This window comes from Gymnodraco acuticeps, unplaced genomic scaffold (genome assembly GCF_902827175.1).
Source record: "Gymnodraco acuticeps unplaced genomic scaffold, fGymAcu1.1, whole genome shotgun sequence".
NCBI lineage: Eukaryota > Metazoa > Chordata > Actinopteri > Perciformes > Bathydraconidae > Gymnodraco > Gymnodraco acuticeps.
In genome coordinates, this window is record NW_022992100.1 from 811127 (window position 1) to 829599 (window position 18473).

At 40.8% G+C, this 18473-nt stretch overlaps 1 protein-coding gene across 8 annotated transcripts in view; it reads left to right on the forward strand.

Moving 5' to 3' along the window:
- The first annotated feature begins 3713 nt into the window (after positions 1 to 3713).
- atp11c (ATPase phospholipid transporting 11C) overlaps positions 3714 to 18473 on the forward strand; it is a 45423-nt gene continuing 30663 nt past the window's right edge. For all 8 annotated transcript variants that reach the window (XM_034202836.1, XM_034202834.1, XM_034202835.1 and 5 more), the window contains exon 1: positions 3714 to 4246. In XM_034202836.1, the coding sequence (XP_034058727.1) occupies positions 4220 to 4246 (27 nt within the window). In that variant the 5' untranslated portion in view covers positions 3714 to 4219. The remainder of the gene's footprint in view (positions 4247 to 18473) is intronic.

Sequence of the window (18473 nt, forward strand, 5' to 3'; positions counted from 1 at the left end):
CTGTGGGTGAAATCCAGTGAATTTAGTTTCACTGCAGCTCCCTCATTGCTGCCTTCTGGGAAGCAGGAAGGAGAAAAGAGACATTGATTGTCAAAATTCGAAAAACATGATAAAACCTTTCTACATTTGGCCACTAGGTGGAGTTAGAGTCCAATGTACAGCTCTTTATAGATACAGTCTATCTATGGTACAGCCACATAAGGGGATGGCTGATGTGACAAATAGTTCCTCCTAACAATCATCACATTTCTCTAAATGCGTTTTGTGTATTTTTAATATGTTCATGCCTTACTGCAAAAATAGCCTTCCGAGCAAAAAGACAAAATTGCCAGGAAAGCTTTTTCTAGTTTTGACAGCATAGGATAAAGATAATGCAACACATTTAACATAACTACAGATTTTTAACCTATATATACACTTTATTATAAAGTAGTTACAGTGCCACAGTACATGTACAGTATGTGTTGACAGTGCTGTGAATTCTAAAAATATCTAGAGTATTTGAGCTGGCTGAGTGGTTTTGTTGAAACGTAAACATTTACACTGGTCCTGGAGCCAGTGTTGTAAAATGTGTCAATGGTCCCTGGTTTGATTATGTTCAAGGTTTTCTCTGCATAGCTGGAGAACACCGTGTTAATCAATCTGGTGACTTCCTGATGTGATGTCACTGTCAGGTGCATGGCATGACGCAGATAGAGAAACCACAATATACAAACAGGATGGGCACCTCAAATGTTTTGACTTTGAATGCTCACATAATTAACATCATTTTATAGATAAAAGCTCAAAGAACTCATTTGTCTTAAGAACAAGTGCCATTGAACCCAGCTACTTAACCATGTTTGAGCTGTTGACCTCACTGGTTATGCAAAATCGTACAAATACAATCATTACCCTTAAGCAAATACATACTCAGTAGATTTCTTCAATTGTGAACATTCCATTTTCCCTGCTAATTGTAATTTTAGTTTTACTTTTCTGACTACATTTTTTTCTCTCTACCGATTTCAGTAAAGCTTCAACTGAACATTAATCACAAACCACATATACATCGAGATCAGCTGATGTTTTTTTTGGGTCATATGAAGATAGACCTGATACGTTAAACGTGACCTCAACTCACTTAGCTGGTGTCCTTGATAGCATGAAATATGTCTTAAGGTTATGTACCAATATATTTTTTGCAATCTAGCTACACTTGACAACATTCCTTTAACAGGAAGGAGGTGAAGCAAATATGCAAACCTGTTGCCACATGCAAATAGCTGCCAGGGTCACTCATGCTGTGACACAAAACAAATTAGCCTCTGAGAACCAAAAGAGTGCTTCTGTTTGTGAACTACATGATGTTTTGGCACTATTTAATACTGTATTGCCTGTATTGAGTTTGAAGCGTTTAGACTTTATCCTTTAATGCAATTTCGTGATTATATAATCTAAGACTCAAAATATAATAAATATAAATCTTTGTTTTTTGTTTTCCAGTCGTTCACAGAACAGTAGTTTCCTCATTGCTGAAGGTTTGCCACAATAGCACAAATGTACACTTCGTCGTCACATTATACCCGATGACACCAGTAGTTAAGAAACTGATCCAGATGTGTTTTTCTATCACAGGTGGTTGAAAATGTGAATTCCTCAAATCCTTACGTGGTAATCTCTCTACCAATGTAAGATAGTATCAAGCAGTGAAACCTTTGAGGAGTTTTGCAAACATGCCTTGATAAATGTAACACTTCAAGGGTATGACTTTTTTCTTGACCAAGCGGGTCAATTTAATTCCAGATGCTCAACAGCCTTGACTCCGACTAACACTCTAAAATGCAGAGGCCAAGCTTATTCCCTAATAGTCTGGTTGGCTGATTAAATGCCAACAGTGGATGGGCAATTTGATGTTAGAGCTCATAAATGAAGATCATTGTTTTTAAAAATCTCAAATCAAATGTACATACAATTACCTTTAGGTAATGATCTTTTAAAAATGGGTTTTGTACTGATTACCTTAAAGGTTATTTGCTTTTTTATTAAGCTGGCCTTACAAACTGGAAAGATGCCATCTTTAAGCTGTCTAACCTGATTGTACAAAAACCCTTTCCTATATGCTAATCATTTTCCAATCAAGAACGTTTTAATCACAATTATTATTTCCAATAGGCTACAGTTACCCTTAGAGCACCCAGTTCAAGACCTGCACATAACTTGTGGATATAACAACTCCATGTTATTACTTTTGCAGGATGCTTGAAAGAAAGCTAACTATCTCAATCTCAATCTTTATGTATTTATATAGCACATTTAAAACAACCTTCAGTTGACCAAAGTGCTGTACAGGCAGTAACTACAATATTAAATAACACAATGGGAGTACAATAATAAAACAATAATTAAAAACATAATAAAAAGCACAATAACTAGAAACATATACAAAATAAATAAATAAAAAACACATACAAATATAAAATGTAATGTTCAACTAGTATTAAATGACTAACTAAATGAGGTTCTATGTTGAAACATGATCTAAAATGGACGTGCTTATTTAATAATCTTTGGAAATATTGTTGAGGAATAATACAATTAATATCCAATTTCATTTAGCTGACACTTTTTTGTTTAGTTTGAAAGCTCTTTTTATTGTCATTTTTTAAACATTCAGACATACATTACATATATGTAAAGGCAACTCAAAATAGCAAGATTCCTGCAAGTACATTAGCTTTTCATAAGCCAAACCATCGTAATTGCTACTATTAGCTTCAAATAAGCCAAGCCTTTCCAAGTGCTTCATACAGAAGTGAAAAGCTTGTATTCTCCAAGCTACAGCGTAAGATATAGCGTACCAGCTCCATTGTGTTTTTGTTCATAAAAGATTACCTGTTGTTTATAGGCTATATGTTTCCAAGGACAACTGCATCTTAGGGTTGTGTTGACATATTTGTATAATATCCACCATAGCTTGTTATTCATCACTCTAATGCAAGGGATTGGCTGCCACTCTAGAAAATCCTCTTCTGCATCGTCTAAGAATTCAATTATATGAGGCTTTTATGCAACGCTCAATGATCCTTGAAGTGCAATCACAAACTTTTTGAGATCTTTATTGGAAAATGGCATGTAGAAACAACATGGCTTTCAGAGTCTTCAAATAAGAATATTGAAAAGGATAAGATGCATACAGAAGACAATAATACACATAACAGAAATTGCATTAAAGTAATAAAATAAAGTTAATTACATACAACAAAGGGCGAGGGCTTTTTACATAAATCATATGTTTTCAATTGTGCTAAATAGTTTATTGCATTTTTGTTTTTCATTTATTACAGGGCTTTTAAAAAATAAAGAAACTCATTGTGAAATACCTTGAATGTAGAGTTGCTTTTTTATTGTATTAATATAAAATGACTATAGAATAACAATATTATTGACTAAAAGGTTGTGGTCGTCTAAGTACAAAACATTTTGTATATCACAATTAAAAAAAAAAAAGCCAATCATGTTTATCCAGCCATAAAGCCTCAGAATGCATACAATAAAAAAAAGGAGAATAATTGTTTCAGGACAATCAATAAATACACAATGGTAAAGAAACAACGACAACTGCCGCTTCTTTTCTCCAGAACATGCAGGGAAATAGGAAAGATTGTAGTTTGAATTCTGGACCACATTTCCCATAGTACATTGCGAGCTAAACTCGCCGCACCTTCGCCGGGTGGAGCTTGTGAACGTGGGAACGTTTTGCCGCTGGGTTGCTGCTGGAGTAGAACATTGTTTGACAGGGAGGCGACCTGTGCACAGGGATAGAAGACAGAAGTTAGTTTGCGGTGTGTCTGGCAGTTTGCGAGTCAACGGGGAGGCAGAGCCGAGAGCTTCAAATGATTTGTAGGAGTCTAAGCAACAGGGCACAGAGAGAAATGTCAGGGACTGCTTCAGCCTTGAGCAAAGGGAAGCGCTACTAGTACACCGCAACGCGGAAAATATTCAGGGGGAGAGAATGCGAATGGTGCGAAGATACCGAAATCAAACAAAATGGAAACGATGTAGCGACGCTGCGGCATTTCATATAGCTAGAACTAACGTTAGAGTAGAGAATAGATAGCCGAGGAGCTAGCAGGTGAACTAACATACATGTAAAGTTATTCCCCGGAGAAGCTGAGCCCGGAGGCGTCTGTTGTATCAGAAGAGTTCATCAGATATCAGAGAAGACACACACAGGAAGATGCTACGGAGAAGACTGAACCGATGGGTATGTGTGCCTGGCATCAACACCTCTCTCTCACACACCACACACACACACACACACACACACCACACACACACACACACACACCACACACACACACACACACACACACACACACACACACACACACACACACACACACACACACACACACACACACACACACACACACACACACACACACACACACACACACACAGCCTGTGACATCCTGCTGCTCCTGCTAGCGTTTAACTGTGGTGATATTGCCCTCAAAAAATGTGGACATGCATTTCCTTTCCCCATTTCACTGGAATTGATTGTGAAACTTACAACAAACTGTTACTCCACACTGCCTGGCAACAAGAAACAGCTGTTGTCCCACATCATGTGTTAGTGTTAGTTCACTGCTAGGTAAGTTCTGAGCAAGCCAGGAAGTCACGACAGATGCAAGTTCATGTTAGCTAAACTCAGAGTCATTAAACTACGCCTTAAGGTCACACACTTGTATTGTTGTCTCTGACCTGCCAACACGTCAAACTCACCTTTTTAACAACCGTATTATCAAATGTACAGTGAGTCTCACCTCTATATAAAACAGCCCTGGATCTAAGGCTCTTTTAAAACAGGGCTCTACCTGTCTCCAGAGACATGGACTGCTTTTCTCTGGGGTCCCAAAAGCTAAAAATATGCACTCTATTTAAAGTCACAAAGACCTGCATCAAAAGGCCCTTCTCTGTAGCATGTGTGGTTAACACTAGTGTTGAAACAATGAGATGGTTAATTGATTATGGCATTATTTGATAATCAATAACATTATTTCAGCCATTAAACATACTTAGTATATCACTGGGTTTAGCTTTGAAATGTGAAGATTTGCTGCTTCTTAGTGTTTTTATATATTGTTTTATAGAATATATTTGGGTTTTAGACCATTGCCCAGACATGCTTAATTAAAAAAAAAATAATAATCAGCCCTCTATGCTCCATTTGTTCAATTTCAGAAGTTGGTATTTTGCCAGCATGAACTGCTTTGACATCATATTTCACGATTGGTCAATTTAATGCTTACCCTTCTAAAGTTCATCCATTGGTTTCACTGGCTTTCTCGTACGTTAATAAGCCACGAGTGTGCTATAGCTGCAAGTGGAGTAAGCTTCCGCCAGGCCAGGTTTATACATGCTTTACTGCCTCTGTATCTTCTTCTTATGCACCAGTAACCTGTTGTCATCAGTGGGTTGAATCCCCCACAGGCTATGTGAGTGGTATAGATAACGACAGTGAATAAGGGGAAGCCATATAATAATTATAGTGCCTGACCCTCCTTCTGGCCTCTCTCTAAGTGTTGCCAGGTCAGCTGGTTTTCCTCCTTCTGGAGAGGATTGCTGCTGTAATTTCTCTTCAGTGTGAGCTGTAAATAATATTTTGTGCAGGGCAGCCAGCCACACTGTCATTGATGCACACAGTGCCGTTATCTGAGGCTCTGGCTCTCTGCCTCCTGATTCACACCACCTCTTCTTGCCCACGGGGGGTACGTGTGCATCACGAAGAGGGAGAACATATAGAGAATGTGACTGCTCATACCAAAAGGCAGTGAGGGGGCTTCTTATGTCTCACTTGACCCTCCCACTACGATGCGCTGTGCCACTAAACCCTGAGTGTGTCTTTGGGAAATCATTAAAGATGGCTGTGGGTGGGAGCAAGTGGGGCTGGGCTTTTCACCGGCGAGGGGGAAGCTGCAGAGGTTGTAATGCTCTGACAGGAATTCAAAATCACAGTTGCCTTTGATGTTCGCTCAAGCCCTTGAAGGCAGCAGTATGATCTGTGAGAGATGGAGCCTGGCGGAAATGTGATAGTATTCATTGTGGGAGCCTCCTGCCTTGACTGCATGGAGAACAGCACTGAAACATGAACACAGCATCACCCAGGCAGCAACACAGTATCTTTTTGTCTGCACCATGGTAACCAGAAGGCCTCCTCCTACTCTCTCGCTCGGTTGAAATCTCGGTTGAAGTGTGAGGTTTTGACTCCGTTGTAGCAAATGTTCTTCTATTCAGTCAGTGATACATTACTTTTGAGCTCGACAGGTGCTGACAGTAAAGGCATTTATTTTACTTGATGATACAAAGATATCAGTGCTGAAACAATTAGGCATTTCATCAATTGAAATAAATAAGTATTTTGACAATAAGTAAATGTGAAGTCGTTTTTCAGGCAAAAATGGCAAACATTCTACACTTTATTGCTTCACAGTTGTGACATTTTTTATTTACTGAATACTTCTCAAACTTACCTACCCCACCTTTAAGCTCTAAAATATTCTGAACAGTTTGTTATTATAGTATATACACTTTATGCAGTCACCTACTTTAAAATTAACTTTATATTTTCCTCCATTATAAACTGCCTGCTTACATTTCTAAATTCTCTGACAATTATGAAACCTTTGGGCTGCAGGTTTTTGGAAATAACAGACATTGCAATTGTTTGACAAAATACCTAATCATCTTTTCTGTGCAAATGATTAGCTTTTTGCACCAACACTTCCTTTTTTTGGTATTTTGATCCTGCAAAAAGATAAACAATGACTCTGAATTGTGGTTTCTCTCAATTCACTCACTTGCAAATAACTTTGTATAAAAGTGTTCTCTTTTAGCTGAGTTATTACAAATGTTTTCCTTTTGTATCAAGCAGAAAAAAGTTGAAGCATGATTCATTTACGTTACTTGACAAAACATTGTTGTGTGCACATGCGCACATTGTGATGCTGAAACAATAGTCTATTGTGCAGCCCTTCCCTAATATGGCGGATTAGTTTAAAAGAAGTAAGCTGTTTTATGGTCGTAATTCACATTGTGTAGTATAAAGTATAAAACGCCAAGGTTGTTTTTCATTCAGCACTATACACCGAGAAGTAGGACTGCATTTCAAAGGGAGTCTCTTGGGGATATGTAGGTCAGAGCTGCAGAAGGTTTAAATATTGTCCTTTGTCTCAGTAGCATGCTGAAGTACCCTGTGAAAATGTAGCTTACCCTATTAAAGGGTGGCAAAGAAATTCTAGCCTATATTTCTTTTAACTGCGGTTTCAATTTTGATGTGCCTTCAAGAGATGCATGACATTTAGGCTAGTCAATTTATTTCCATAACATAGAACATCCATCTTTGATGCTCAGAATTGTCTTTTTTCTTGTGTCATTATGGCTTTAACATACACATTTTGAGATAGTGGTTTATCATGTAGTGAGATCTCAAACATATCCTGCCTCAGTCAGGTGCCTCCTCACCTCACTGGGGCTTTCCTCTGAACCTTCTGCCCTCCTCCAGCTCACTTCAGTCTCTCCATCCTGCTGCTGGCCAATGCACCGAGGCCTGCCAGTCTCAGATCTCTCTCTACTTGTCCCATGCACTGGTAAAGAGGCCCTTACCTGGCAGGAGATGTTCTTGTGTGTATGTTTGAAAGATTGCATGTCAAGTGTGTTTGAAAGCCCCAAGGCTCTGTAAACCTGTTTCTCAGGTCAACATGCAGCAATCACATGCTGAGACACACACACACACCTGTACACACAGACCTGCAAACACAACTGAGTGCAGTATACTTCCACACTTTCTACACACACATGCACAATGAGGTGGTTTGTGCTATAATGTAAATTCACAAGGTTGAATACATTTCAGAGACTCTATCACTCGTCCTAGGGGAAGTTAATGTGTGGTTTAGCAATAAAAGGGGAAGTTTGTGTACTGATGTGCTACAGTAGTTTCATGTGACCTGCAAGTGTCTCCATCATTATTAGCCCTTTGCAATGTCAAATATACCTGATTATGTTGTTATTACTGTATTTTGTTTTTGCTGCATTACCCACCATGCTACAGAATACTTCAAAGTGTGTTTTTATATTGCGTTCGGGGCAGGCTTAGATGTACACACATGTCAGGTCTGTTGGAAACATATTGGGAGATTTTATTAACCACTGAGGTCCTCAAACAGAGTTATCCCTCTTGGGTGAGCAGTTATATGTGCCATCTGAAGGCCACAGGCCATACAAGGGACCATTTGATTTATCAGCTCTGTTGATTAGGAGAGATGTGTATTGATTAGAGCTGTACTCAGTTTTGCCGCCATTAGTCTTGCACCGTGAATTGGCTTGCGAACAGAATTGCTTACTCTGATTTCTTTCTCTTCCTTCCTCTTTCCATCTGGTCTCCTGCACTCTACCCAGTAATGGAAACCCAGCCAAAGGAGCTCATCTGCAACACATAGCAGGATAATAAATATATTTAGTGTGAGGGAGGCAGTGTGAAAATAAAAAAGGGTTGGAATGAGGGCTGATGAAATATAGTGCGGAAAGCCCTGCGTGACTCAAACGAGAGAAAGTGGAGTGAAAAGGGGGTGGACCTGTAGCCTCTTTGCAGCTCTCTATCTCTTTCTCCGCCTAATGGACGGAGTCTTTCAGTGGTTCACATTGAAGTGGGCAGATCAGGTTGGATACAAGGGGACTGTGGATGGCTTTTTGTGGCAATTGCCCACTTCCCTTTAAAAGCTAGGTTGAATTCTCAGTTTGTACCTCTAAATAATTCAGGTCACTTCATTTATTTTGAATTCTCCTCACATCGCTCCTCCTTTTCCTGACCCACGCATCCTCGCCATGCTAGCGGCACTCCAAAAGCATCCTCGTCATCCATATATGTATAAAGGCTCATGCTGGGATTTTTCTGTGCCATGCTCCAGCTCTAGCATTACCCAGAGAGCATTCGCAGTGAGATGTGAAGAGAATGCTGAGATGTGTGGGGGGGGGATGTATTTATTGTTGTTTTGTTCCTGTCTATGTGACTATGTCTCACTCTCTGTGTCTGAGCACGGAGGAAAGAGAGGGGACGCCAGCATCTGTGATGTTTTGTCATCCCATTTTTTTGTATCGTCACCTGAGATGATGGGGTGCTAACTGACAGAGAGAAGAGGAATGGCATGTGAGGATTTAACGAGTGCTGGGAGACATGCGAACAGGCCCCCTCCCACACACGCTCTTATGAACACCTGGGTTAAGCAACAGCCTGCAATGATTATCTACACCAAAAACTCCCAGCTAGGCAAGCAGTGTAGCTCATTCACATGGAGGGAAATGATTCTTTTTAATGTGGTCACAGTTCAGTGGGACGAAAGGCTAGCTGAGAAAACCCTGATCAACCATCTGCAGGAAAGAACCACATTGATTTTTGGCATTAGACCCGTTGCCCTCGTATGCAGTGTCTAAGGATAATTAATGAAATAGCAATTACAGTCAGTGTAGCGCAGTACATTATTAAAGATAATGTCATCAGTAGGGCAGTAGCTGAGATAGAGATTTTTTAAACCTTGTCAGCAGTAGGACGACCAGTAAATGCCTTCTTGTTGGTATTGCATGGCTCTATGCCAGACGTGTTGGGTGGGGATGACATCCATTGTGTTTTGCAGTTTAGTTTTGTTATAGCCCATACACTATCAAGAAAAAGCAGCTGGATCATGAACCTTCATCCAAGTTGCTGAATCTGGCGATTTGTCACACACATACACAAAACGGAGAAGAGAGCGTATGTGCACTTGGCTGGAAAAAACATACTCCATTTATGGCTACACTACTTAGAATTCTCTTTAATTATAGATTAAAGTGTGACAAGGCTGCAGCTCCAAATGTGCTCACTTTTCCCGTCATAAAGCACAAAGTGTGGAGGTTTTCTCCATGAAAAGCCTTTTCACTTTTGTCATTCTCTCTGGGTCTTACTAAGCATACTTGTCTTAAGGATGGAAGCATTTTGGGCAAAGTTCAATCCGGAGAAATTGGAGTAACATATAATCTCTTAAGCACAATCAAAGCCTCAGTAAATGAATACTTAAACACTTTAAACCAAAAACTACTGAACTTGTACCCAGGTTTGATTTGTGAAGTTCAGGGTACATTCTGCACTTGTATGTAGTCCATAGGCGGCGCGTGAGGCTCAGGTTTGGGAAGGCTAAATAAGTTGTTTTACCTGGCGCTGCCTGCCTCTGGCGTCTATAGAAAACTCAGTGAAAGCACCGCCTGATCAGAGCTCAGTGTGCGGAGTTTAAATCTATTAAGTATAAAGGAAATACAGTTTAAAGTGCCGTATGAAGAGAAGATGCCGACGTGTCACACTTAGCATTCATATCACATTATCAATCAGATCATCGATCATATCACATCATAATATATCATATTTCCTTATCTGAGTCAGCGTATCGGACCGTGCAACACTTACAGTGTCACATAGCCTACTGTATGCAGAAGTATTATTTTAAGCAACACATTAAGTTGACGAAACACTCAACTCAAATGTAATTATGTTAATTATTTAATTATTAAGTCAGATCACTCGTGTCTTAGATGAGGCAGTGATATCATAAACCTGTTAATGTAGGCCTACGCATTCAAACACTCTGTAGTTTATTTATTTTTTAACCAGCTGTTCTGTATTCACCTTGCAGATGCAACTATGTTGCTTTTATCCTGGATAAAGTGTTTAAGTCATGGATGTTTAAAGTTTAACTTCTTCATATTTGACTAATATTATAGTTTCATTTTCATTAATGAAGTATGACGCTGCGCTGTCAGTACGCTGGTCCATGTTTGTGATTGGTCAAATGTTGCTAGCCCCGCCCCTTGAACGTGCTCTCAGCCGGACAGAGAAACCCTGGGTTGATTTACTGAGTTGATAACCAGCGTCGTAGGACCGCTTAGCGAGATCTCGTTTGTTTGGATTAGTTAAGATAACTCAAATATATCCAGGGTCTGTTGAACTGGCTTCGTAGTACAGGGCACAGGTGGCTGCATAGCAGCGCTAATGTCAAAGACACAAACATTATACATTATATTTTAATTTTACCAGGATGCAGTGACACAAATATTTGGGAAGGCTTAGCCTACAGTACCCGCCGCCCCTGATGTGTAAGGTTTTATTTAAGGAACAGTGTGCCTCAGATACGCTGATGTTCACACCACTGTCAGCACTGTGAAACTTGCTAACACATTTCCTGTTGCAATGTCATTGTCTACACCCATTTGTGCTCCACAACATTTCTTTATCAACTTCTCTGGAAACTATAGCTGTGGTAGATTGTCAACAGTGGCCACCGGTTTCTCATCAGTGATTTACGTTTTTCATAGTAACATTGTACTCTACTTTTACCTCCCAGCCACCTAGTCACAAAATGTCAAGTTATTTTGTGGTACACATTTCAAAAGTTGTCAACAGACCGCAGGTATAAGTAGTAGAACAATATCTGTCTATATGTCGGTTTTGTATGCGCTCAAAGGATGAGGAAGTAGCTCCCAGTGCGAGGGCTAGATGAGTTTCCCCTCCTCCCCATTGTTGAGGGTCACAGTGGCATGTTGGCCAGTACCAGCCCATAGTACAGTACTCTCTGTGTCTTGTACAGCTGCAGGGAGGCTCGTAGAACAATGAGCCATTGCCTATCCACAACTGCTCCTTAGGATCAGCCCTCAGTTCAAGTTGAACTATTATTACTCTGTGGGGCCATTCATCACTGTGCAATCAGTGGACAGAGGAGAGAGAGGAGACTCTGATATGGGCTCTGTAGACTGTGCCATAGGCCAAGTGTTGGTGGATCCATGGTGAATATAACACCAGTTATGAATTCACTATGGTGGGATAAGGCTCTGCTTTGTCTTGATTTGACTCCCTAAAAATAGCTTTATTTGGAACGTTTGTTGAACAGGAAATGCCACAAAGAGATCAGTCCTTTCAAAAGTCAACAATATGTCTATATTTTCTTCAAAAGATGATTTAGCCTGTGTCATTTCTCTGCAGCGTAGGCAATGAGCACTTGGATGTGTAATCAAATCTGAAATAGTTACAATTAGTGAGACAGAGTGGGCTTCCTGAAAGCATACAGGGGAGAGGGCTGACGAGAAAGAGAGGCGAGTGCCAGAGAGAGTACTGCAATGACTAACAGCATCAACTCAACACATGCATCTTTCCCCTTGCATGAAAACATTCATCACTCAACTCCATTCAGCCTGCCATAACGGCAACTTTATGTTGCCGTTATGGTCTTTTTACTGTTGTAATCCCCATTTCTTGCACCAGCTTACTGGATTTGCTCTGGCATGTATTCATTCCCTTACTCTTAGTCCTACTTGGACTTACTCTAATGTCATAGGTCTTGTCTTGGGGCTTTCCCTGTTACGGTCTTTCAGATGTGTGCCGTGCTGAGTGGAAAAACTGCAAACATGAACTGCATTAAGAGGCAGATAAGGTTGACCTGATATGAATCCACTTAAGCTGAGAGCATCATAAAGCCTGCTAGTATAGATAAGGTGCAGTAGTTGAGAATGATAAAGGACTGAGTCTGCCACACACTTTAACCCACCATTACCATGCACTGGTACAACTGAAAAAGACACAAGACTCTTTGTAGCTCGGTTCATTTTTCTGAAGAGAACTACAATATAATAGATACTGAGGTCAAATGGGTACATGTACTTAACAACAAATCTGCCGTTCTCAGTATATTGCAGTGGTATTAGAACATCCAGGACATAAAGAAGTACTGTACAAGCAGAGTTCCCGGTGCTCTCTCTTCTTCACACAGCTCCCTCACATCTCATTAAATGTGTTTAAGTAGATTTTCTAAGAGGAGCTTAATGGCACAGCTCCTGCATTCCGTATCGAATGAGTGTTTTTATCCTCTCTACCCAAGTTGCGAAACCACAAAAGCAGACAAGCTTTAACCTACTGTACTCTTTTGGGCTTACTTTCCTTCAATTTGCTTCAGCACTTTTGTGAGAATAAGTTACAGCATCGATTCTGTTTGACCTATTTGTGTCAGAGTAAATAACCCTCGCTGTGCCGATGTCACACCTTCTGTCACTGGCCTTTTCTCTCTCTGTGCACCCTGGTAGCATCTCTATTTGCTGCTGGCTTAGAGATGCTTGTCAGTTTAACTTTCTTGACACCGAATTACTCTGTGTCTGGAGATACACGTGTTTGCTGCCATGCTTCAGTTAAACCTTAACCTTGTAAATGTCAATAAAGAAGGGCTACTTTAAAGGAAACTGTTTTTTTCGTTGGACTTGCATGTGGGAGTCACATGATGTTGTAACCCGAGGGCATGATGATATGTGACCAATTAGAAGGAAGAAAACATTCAAGGGACTGTCCACCATTCAGGAGAGCTGCATAAGATGATATTGGTTGATTTTGATGTAACAGTAGTTTTACAGGTGTCTTTTGGGATGAATTATGTGAGTAATCCTAACACCACCACTTCGGACTTCCTTTGATTTGGTGGTTGTGGTTTTAGTTGGGAGCAGAAACAATTCTTAGAACTATTTTGATAATGGACCCATTGTTGGTGTCATTGTTCAAGCAAATGTAAAAAATAGCAAGTCCAATTATTTGCTCAAATGTTTGGAATGGCTTTTTCTTCGTCTGACATTTCTTAGACTAAATGAGCAATAGATTAATCGAGAAAAGAAGTCCCTAGCTGGTTGCAGTCATAGTTCATATAGCAGTTAACTAAGATTATATTTGACAAGGTGGGTTACTCATATTATACAACACAGAGGTGTTGATGGGTTTGCAAACTAACATCATGATATGTTTAGACTGAGCGTTTAGAAAACTACAAACACCTGTACGATGTGATGCAACCAAGCGGCAAACTCTGGAGAAGAGCCGGGACGCCAATACGGAAGTGCCAAACACTGCAGTTCATCTAGTGGCCAGTAGGAGCAGGCTGCAGAAGGGAGCAATTTCCATAGACCCCAGGTTAAAATGCCCAACTTTACAGCAGAAATAAACATGTTTACATCGTGGTTCAAAAAACCATATTCTCTGTATAGTTAGATTCCCCCTTCATGACTACTGTGTGGGGGGTGCATTTTTTCTCAACTCATCTGTTTAATTAATATTAAGCTTTAAAGTTATGCATAAATTAGGGCGTGGTCACTTTGATGGACACATACATTCCTCACTGTCAGCTAACAGCAACTTGTCCACTCTGCTAGGCTACAACCATAGAGGCTACAAAGTTAGTTAGTTGTAGTTACTGTACTTGACCCTTTAGCCGTGTTCGTGGTGATTGTGCCTTTTAGGGAATATTGTTACAAATACCAGACAATTAAAATGTTGTGCTGTGCGCTTGAATGTACTAACAGAACTTCCAAGAAGTCTAAAATGATAATATTATACATGTTAACCCCGTTCGCAGGTGTTTGTGTGCTTGGTAGCTTAGCTTGCTACTTATTAGCCAGCTAAGGACGTAACCCTTTATACATACATATTAGGGATGCACGATATTGGTTTTTTGAAACCGATACCGATAACTTCCTGCTTCTCAAGACCGATAATAAAAAAAAATGTACGCCACTAATTATTTTAACGCGATTTAACGCATGTGCATTTTTTTTCCTCGGCCGCCCCGTAGTTTCAGAGCGCATCGAGTTTAAAATACCATCTACAAGCTGATGCTGACAGCCCCGCTCCTGCCGCCCGCTTGTGGCAGACCACACTTCCACGCTCACCGGCAGGCACCGACTGGCCATCTGGAGGACCGGGAGGGTGTGTGTATGTGTGGCCCGAGCGAGAGAGAGACCTTACGTGCATTGTTGTTGTTAGCATCTGGTGCTAGCTAGCTGCGCTAACAGATATAAGGAGCTGTTTAAATGAAAACAGAGGAGCGACATTTCGCCACAACTGCGCCGAGCACTTGACTTTATGCAGGAAGCCAGACAGTGGGACATTGTACGAAAAGTCAGCACACTCAGCACGGATAGTGCGCAACATGATTGCAGCGTCCAGGCAGCTCCGGTTCGAGCATATGCCTTGAGTTGCACATAGCTCCAACGCCCATACCACCGACGATATGTTTGTTTACTGTCCTGGCTTCACGGCCGCACACCATTTACGTCACAGCCAGGCATGAGTTAGGGAGCGCTGGATTTGTGAAGAACTCCCCTCTTCCTAAACCACTAATACCACAGTACTGGCAAAACGGGAGGAGCTGAGTGAAAAACAAGCGCCCCTCATCCCAATCCACCCACACCGCAGTATTTTTTTCTTTTTTTTTTACCCAAAAAAAATATTGTATATTATCGGGGCTATTAATACTGGTATCGGGTTTATCGGGATGACGTCATAATTCCTAATATCGGACCGATAATTATCGTGCATCCCTAATACATATACATTTTAGTTTATGATTCAGCCTTGGGTAAGACTTTTATAGTCTATGGCTATGACGCCCATAATGCTAAATGGGAGCAAATGTTAATAGGGGACCCCAATTATCCCAGTGGTGGCCACCGGAGCTAACGGAGCCGCAGGGGGCTAGCTCCAGCCGGCGTCCCGGAGCTAGCCCACTGCGGCTCCGTTAGGTCCGGGCGGTGGAATCCGTCTTTTCTTAACGTGTGACAAGCATTAAGAATAACAAAATATAGCTAATGCTCTTGCAGATTGTCTCATTTGATTATGAATGTAACGTTTATATAGAGGAACTACACTGTTAGCAGTAACTTGGTATGCATGTATTTCATGTTAGCTTAGCTTCTTAGCCTGAGCTAGCTCTGTTTACTTCCAGTTCGGAGGCAGCAGGTCCCGCCTCGGCAGTCGGCTCCGCCTCTTTGCCCTTATTTGGAGCAGGCGGGATTAGACTCTGACGTCACAGTCGAGCCGTTAGTGGCCGACTCCGCCTACTAAGGGCTTCACGGCAACTCTGCAGAATTCTATGGGTGACGTCACGGACACTACGTCCATTTATATATACATTCTATGGATGCAACTGAATGCATGACTGATTGTTTGTTCAACTCTTTAACATGTTTAATGGATTTATAATGCAACATTGTACATCACTACAGACTATAGAGTGGCGAAGTCCCTCCCTTTCCGGGGGACCTCCATGGGACCTTATTTCGGAAAAAGTATGTATTGAAGTCAATGGCGAGAGAAAGATTATCTTTCGATCCCGTTTGAATTGTGCCACGAATTACACGTATGATGTTTGTCAATTTAAAAGATAATTTTGCGAGTCAAAACAATTAAAATGTGTCGTAAAACTGTGAAGTAACACATTTGTTTGTGTGAAACCGCTCAATGAACTACATCTCCCATCTCGCACCACACACCAAGACGACCGTCACGTTGGCTCATTTCACTTCTTTCTTTCAGAATGAGGCGAAAAGTATTAAAAGAGGTGAAAATCACTACAAGTCTGGGCATGTTGAGAGCTGTACATGTACACACAAGGGGAGTTAGTCGGTTCCGTAAGAGCCAGCAAGAGGGACCGGGATTCTGGGATTTGTAGTCTTTCTAGTTGCGTATTTTTCATAGTCTTATATTTCAACAGTTTTACGACAAACTGGGACTTTTTTGACACGGAAATTAATTTTTAAGATTGACAAACATCATATGTGTAATTCGTGGCACAATTCAAACGGGATCGAATGATAATCTTTCTCTCCATTGACTTCAATACATAATATTTCCAAAATAAGGTCCCATGGGTCGGAAGTAGATGGGCGGGACTTCGCCTCTCTATAGCACTAGTTACAGTATGACCACAAATCCAAATCAAACATTATATAAAGTAATGATTTAAAAAGATTCACAATGTTGCTTTCACACAGTTAGCATTGTTATGAATTGTAATACTGTGTACATGGGCTCGTACTTCTCTGGTTACCCAGTGTGTCTAATCCGCTAACAGCATGCAGATTGTGACAAAGCGCCATGGTCACTGAATAGTAAGATGGTGTGACAGGACGCACTGTCATCAGACCCGAGTCATGATTGGGAGTTTGGCAGCAGCTGAATGCAGTCTTGTTTTCTCCCGAGTCTCTGTTAGGAACCTATCTTCTCAGTCCGCTCCTGTGATTATTTCACAATTGGAGCATAGTTTAGCGAGCAGCATAATTTCATGTAAATATCTAGACACACAATTCTCTAATGCACCATTTATTTCTGAGTAAGCGATTACGTCTCAGCTCATCTGAGCAATGGACGTTTACTATATTGATCGCTGCTCGCGTTTTGTTGCCGATGCTTTTTCGTTGAGGATGAATCTGCTGCTTGCTGTTGACATACTGGCACTTGACTCGCGGCCATTTTTGCTTTACTTGCTAACATCATTGGCATTGAATGGTTTTGTTTGACCTTTGACAATAAGGTATAGATAATGCAATCAATTCTATTTTTCCTTACATTTGCATTTCTTGTTTGGCCTTGAGCTCAACATTTTCGAGATGAGCATTTTGATCACGTAACTACTCCCAAATGGAGTGGGCTTCGTGTCCTGACCCTCATTATATTTTACAGTGAATTCACCACTAAATCAATGGCCATTCAATAATTATTTTCTTATCTTTAGGACCCCAGGGCCTGGACTACTTCCTCATTTTATATAGAAATTCATTTTCAGCAAGAGTTATGTCTGTGTGTAGGTGCCAACGTTTCTTCTAGAGAATAATCTCTGAGGCCCAGAGCGTTCGTTTGTAGGTTGCTGCAACAACGCTGTAGTGTTTGTTTATCTGAAAAGCCTACGACCTTGAAACTGTGCATTAGCATTGCTCTTGTGCATAATCAATCCTAAAGAGATGGGCACAGGTGAAAGATTGGCAGCAGCAGAAGCCAGCCAACTATTACTGTTTACTGTCTGACCTGAAGCGTCGAGCCAGATTCCTTTGCGGGTCCTATGACTCAATTTGTTTTGTAAATTGTTCCTTACTTGCATTTTGTATTTTGCATGCTCAGTCTTTGTACATGATTACTTTCTTTTCTGGATTTACATTGTATCCTAATGTCATAAATGAAGTTTTCGCTGTATTGCATATCTGGAATGTTGTAAGTGTATTTGTAGCATTTTTCCGCGTACATAGATGAAGCCTAACTGATAGAAACGCTGCTTCTGATTCAGATAAAATGAACAAAGTGGTCTATGCGGGTATTCTTGGCTTACTGCTTCTCCTGAGGGCTGGTTGTTGTTTGATAAAGAAAACCTGGATGTGCTTGTGTCCTTGGATGCTGTACTTCCTTTCTCTCGCACTCTTTCTTCCTCCCGCTCTCTCTTTTCATCCTCTGGCTGCCAAGTCCGTTCGGTCCCGCTGAAGGAGTGTCAGTGTGCATGAGGGGTTGGTAGATTTGACAGTCATACTGAGGTGTGAACATGGCTGCTCATGCATATGGGAGCATTATTTTATGTAAGCCACTCACTTCTCTAGTCTGGACTCGAGACGCG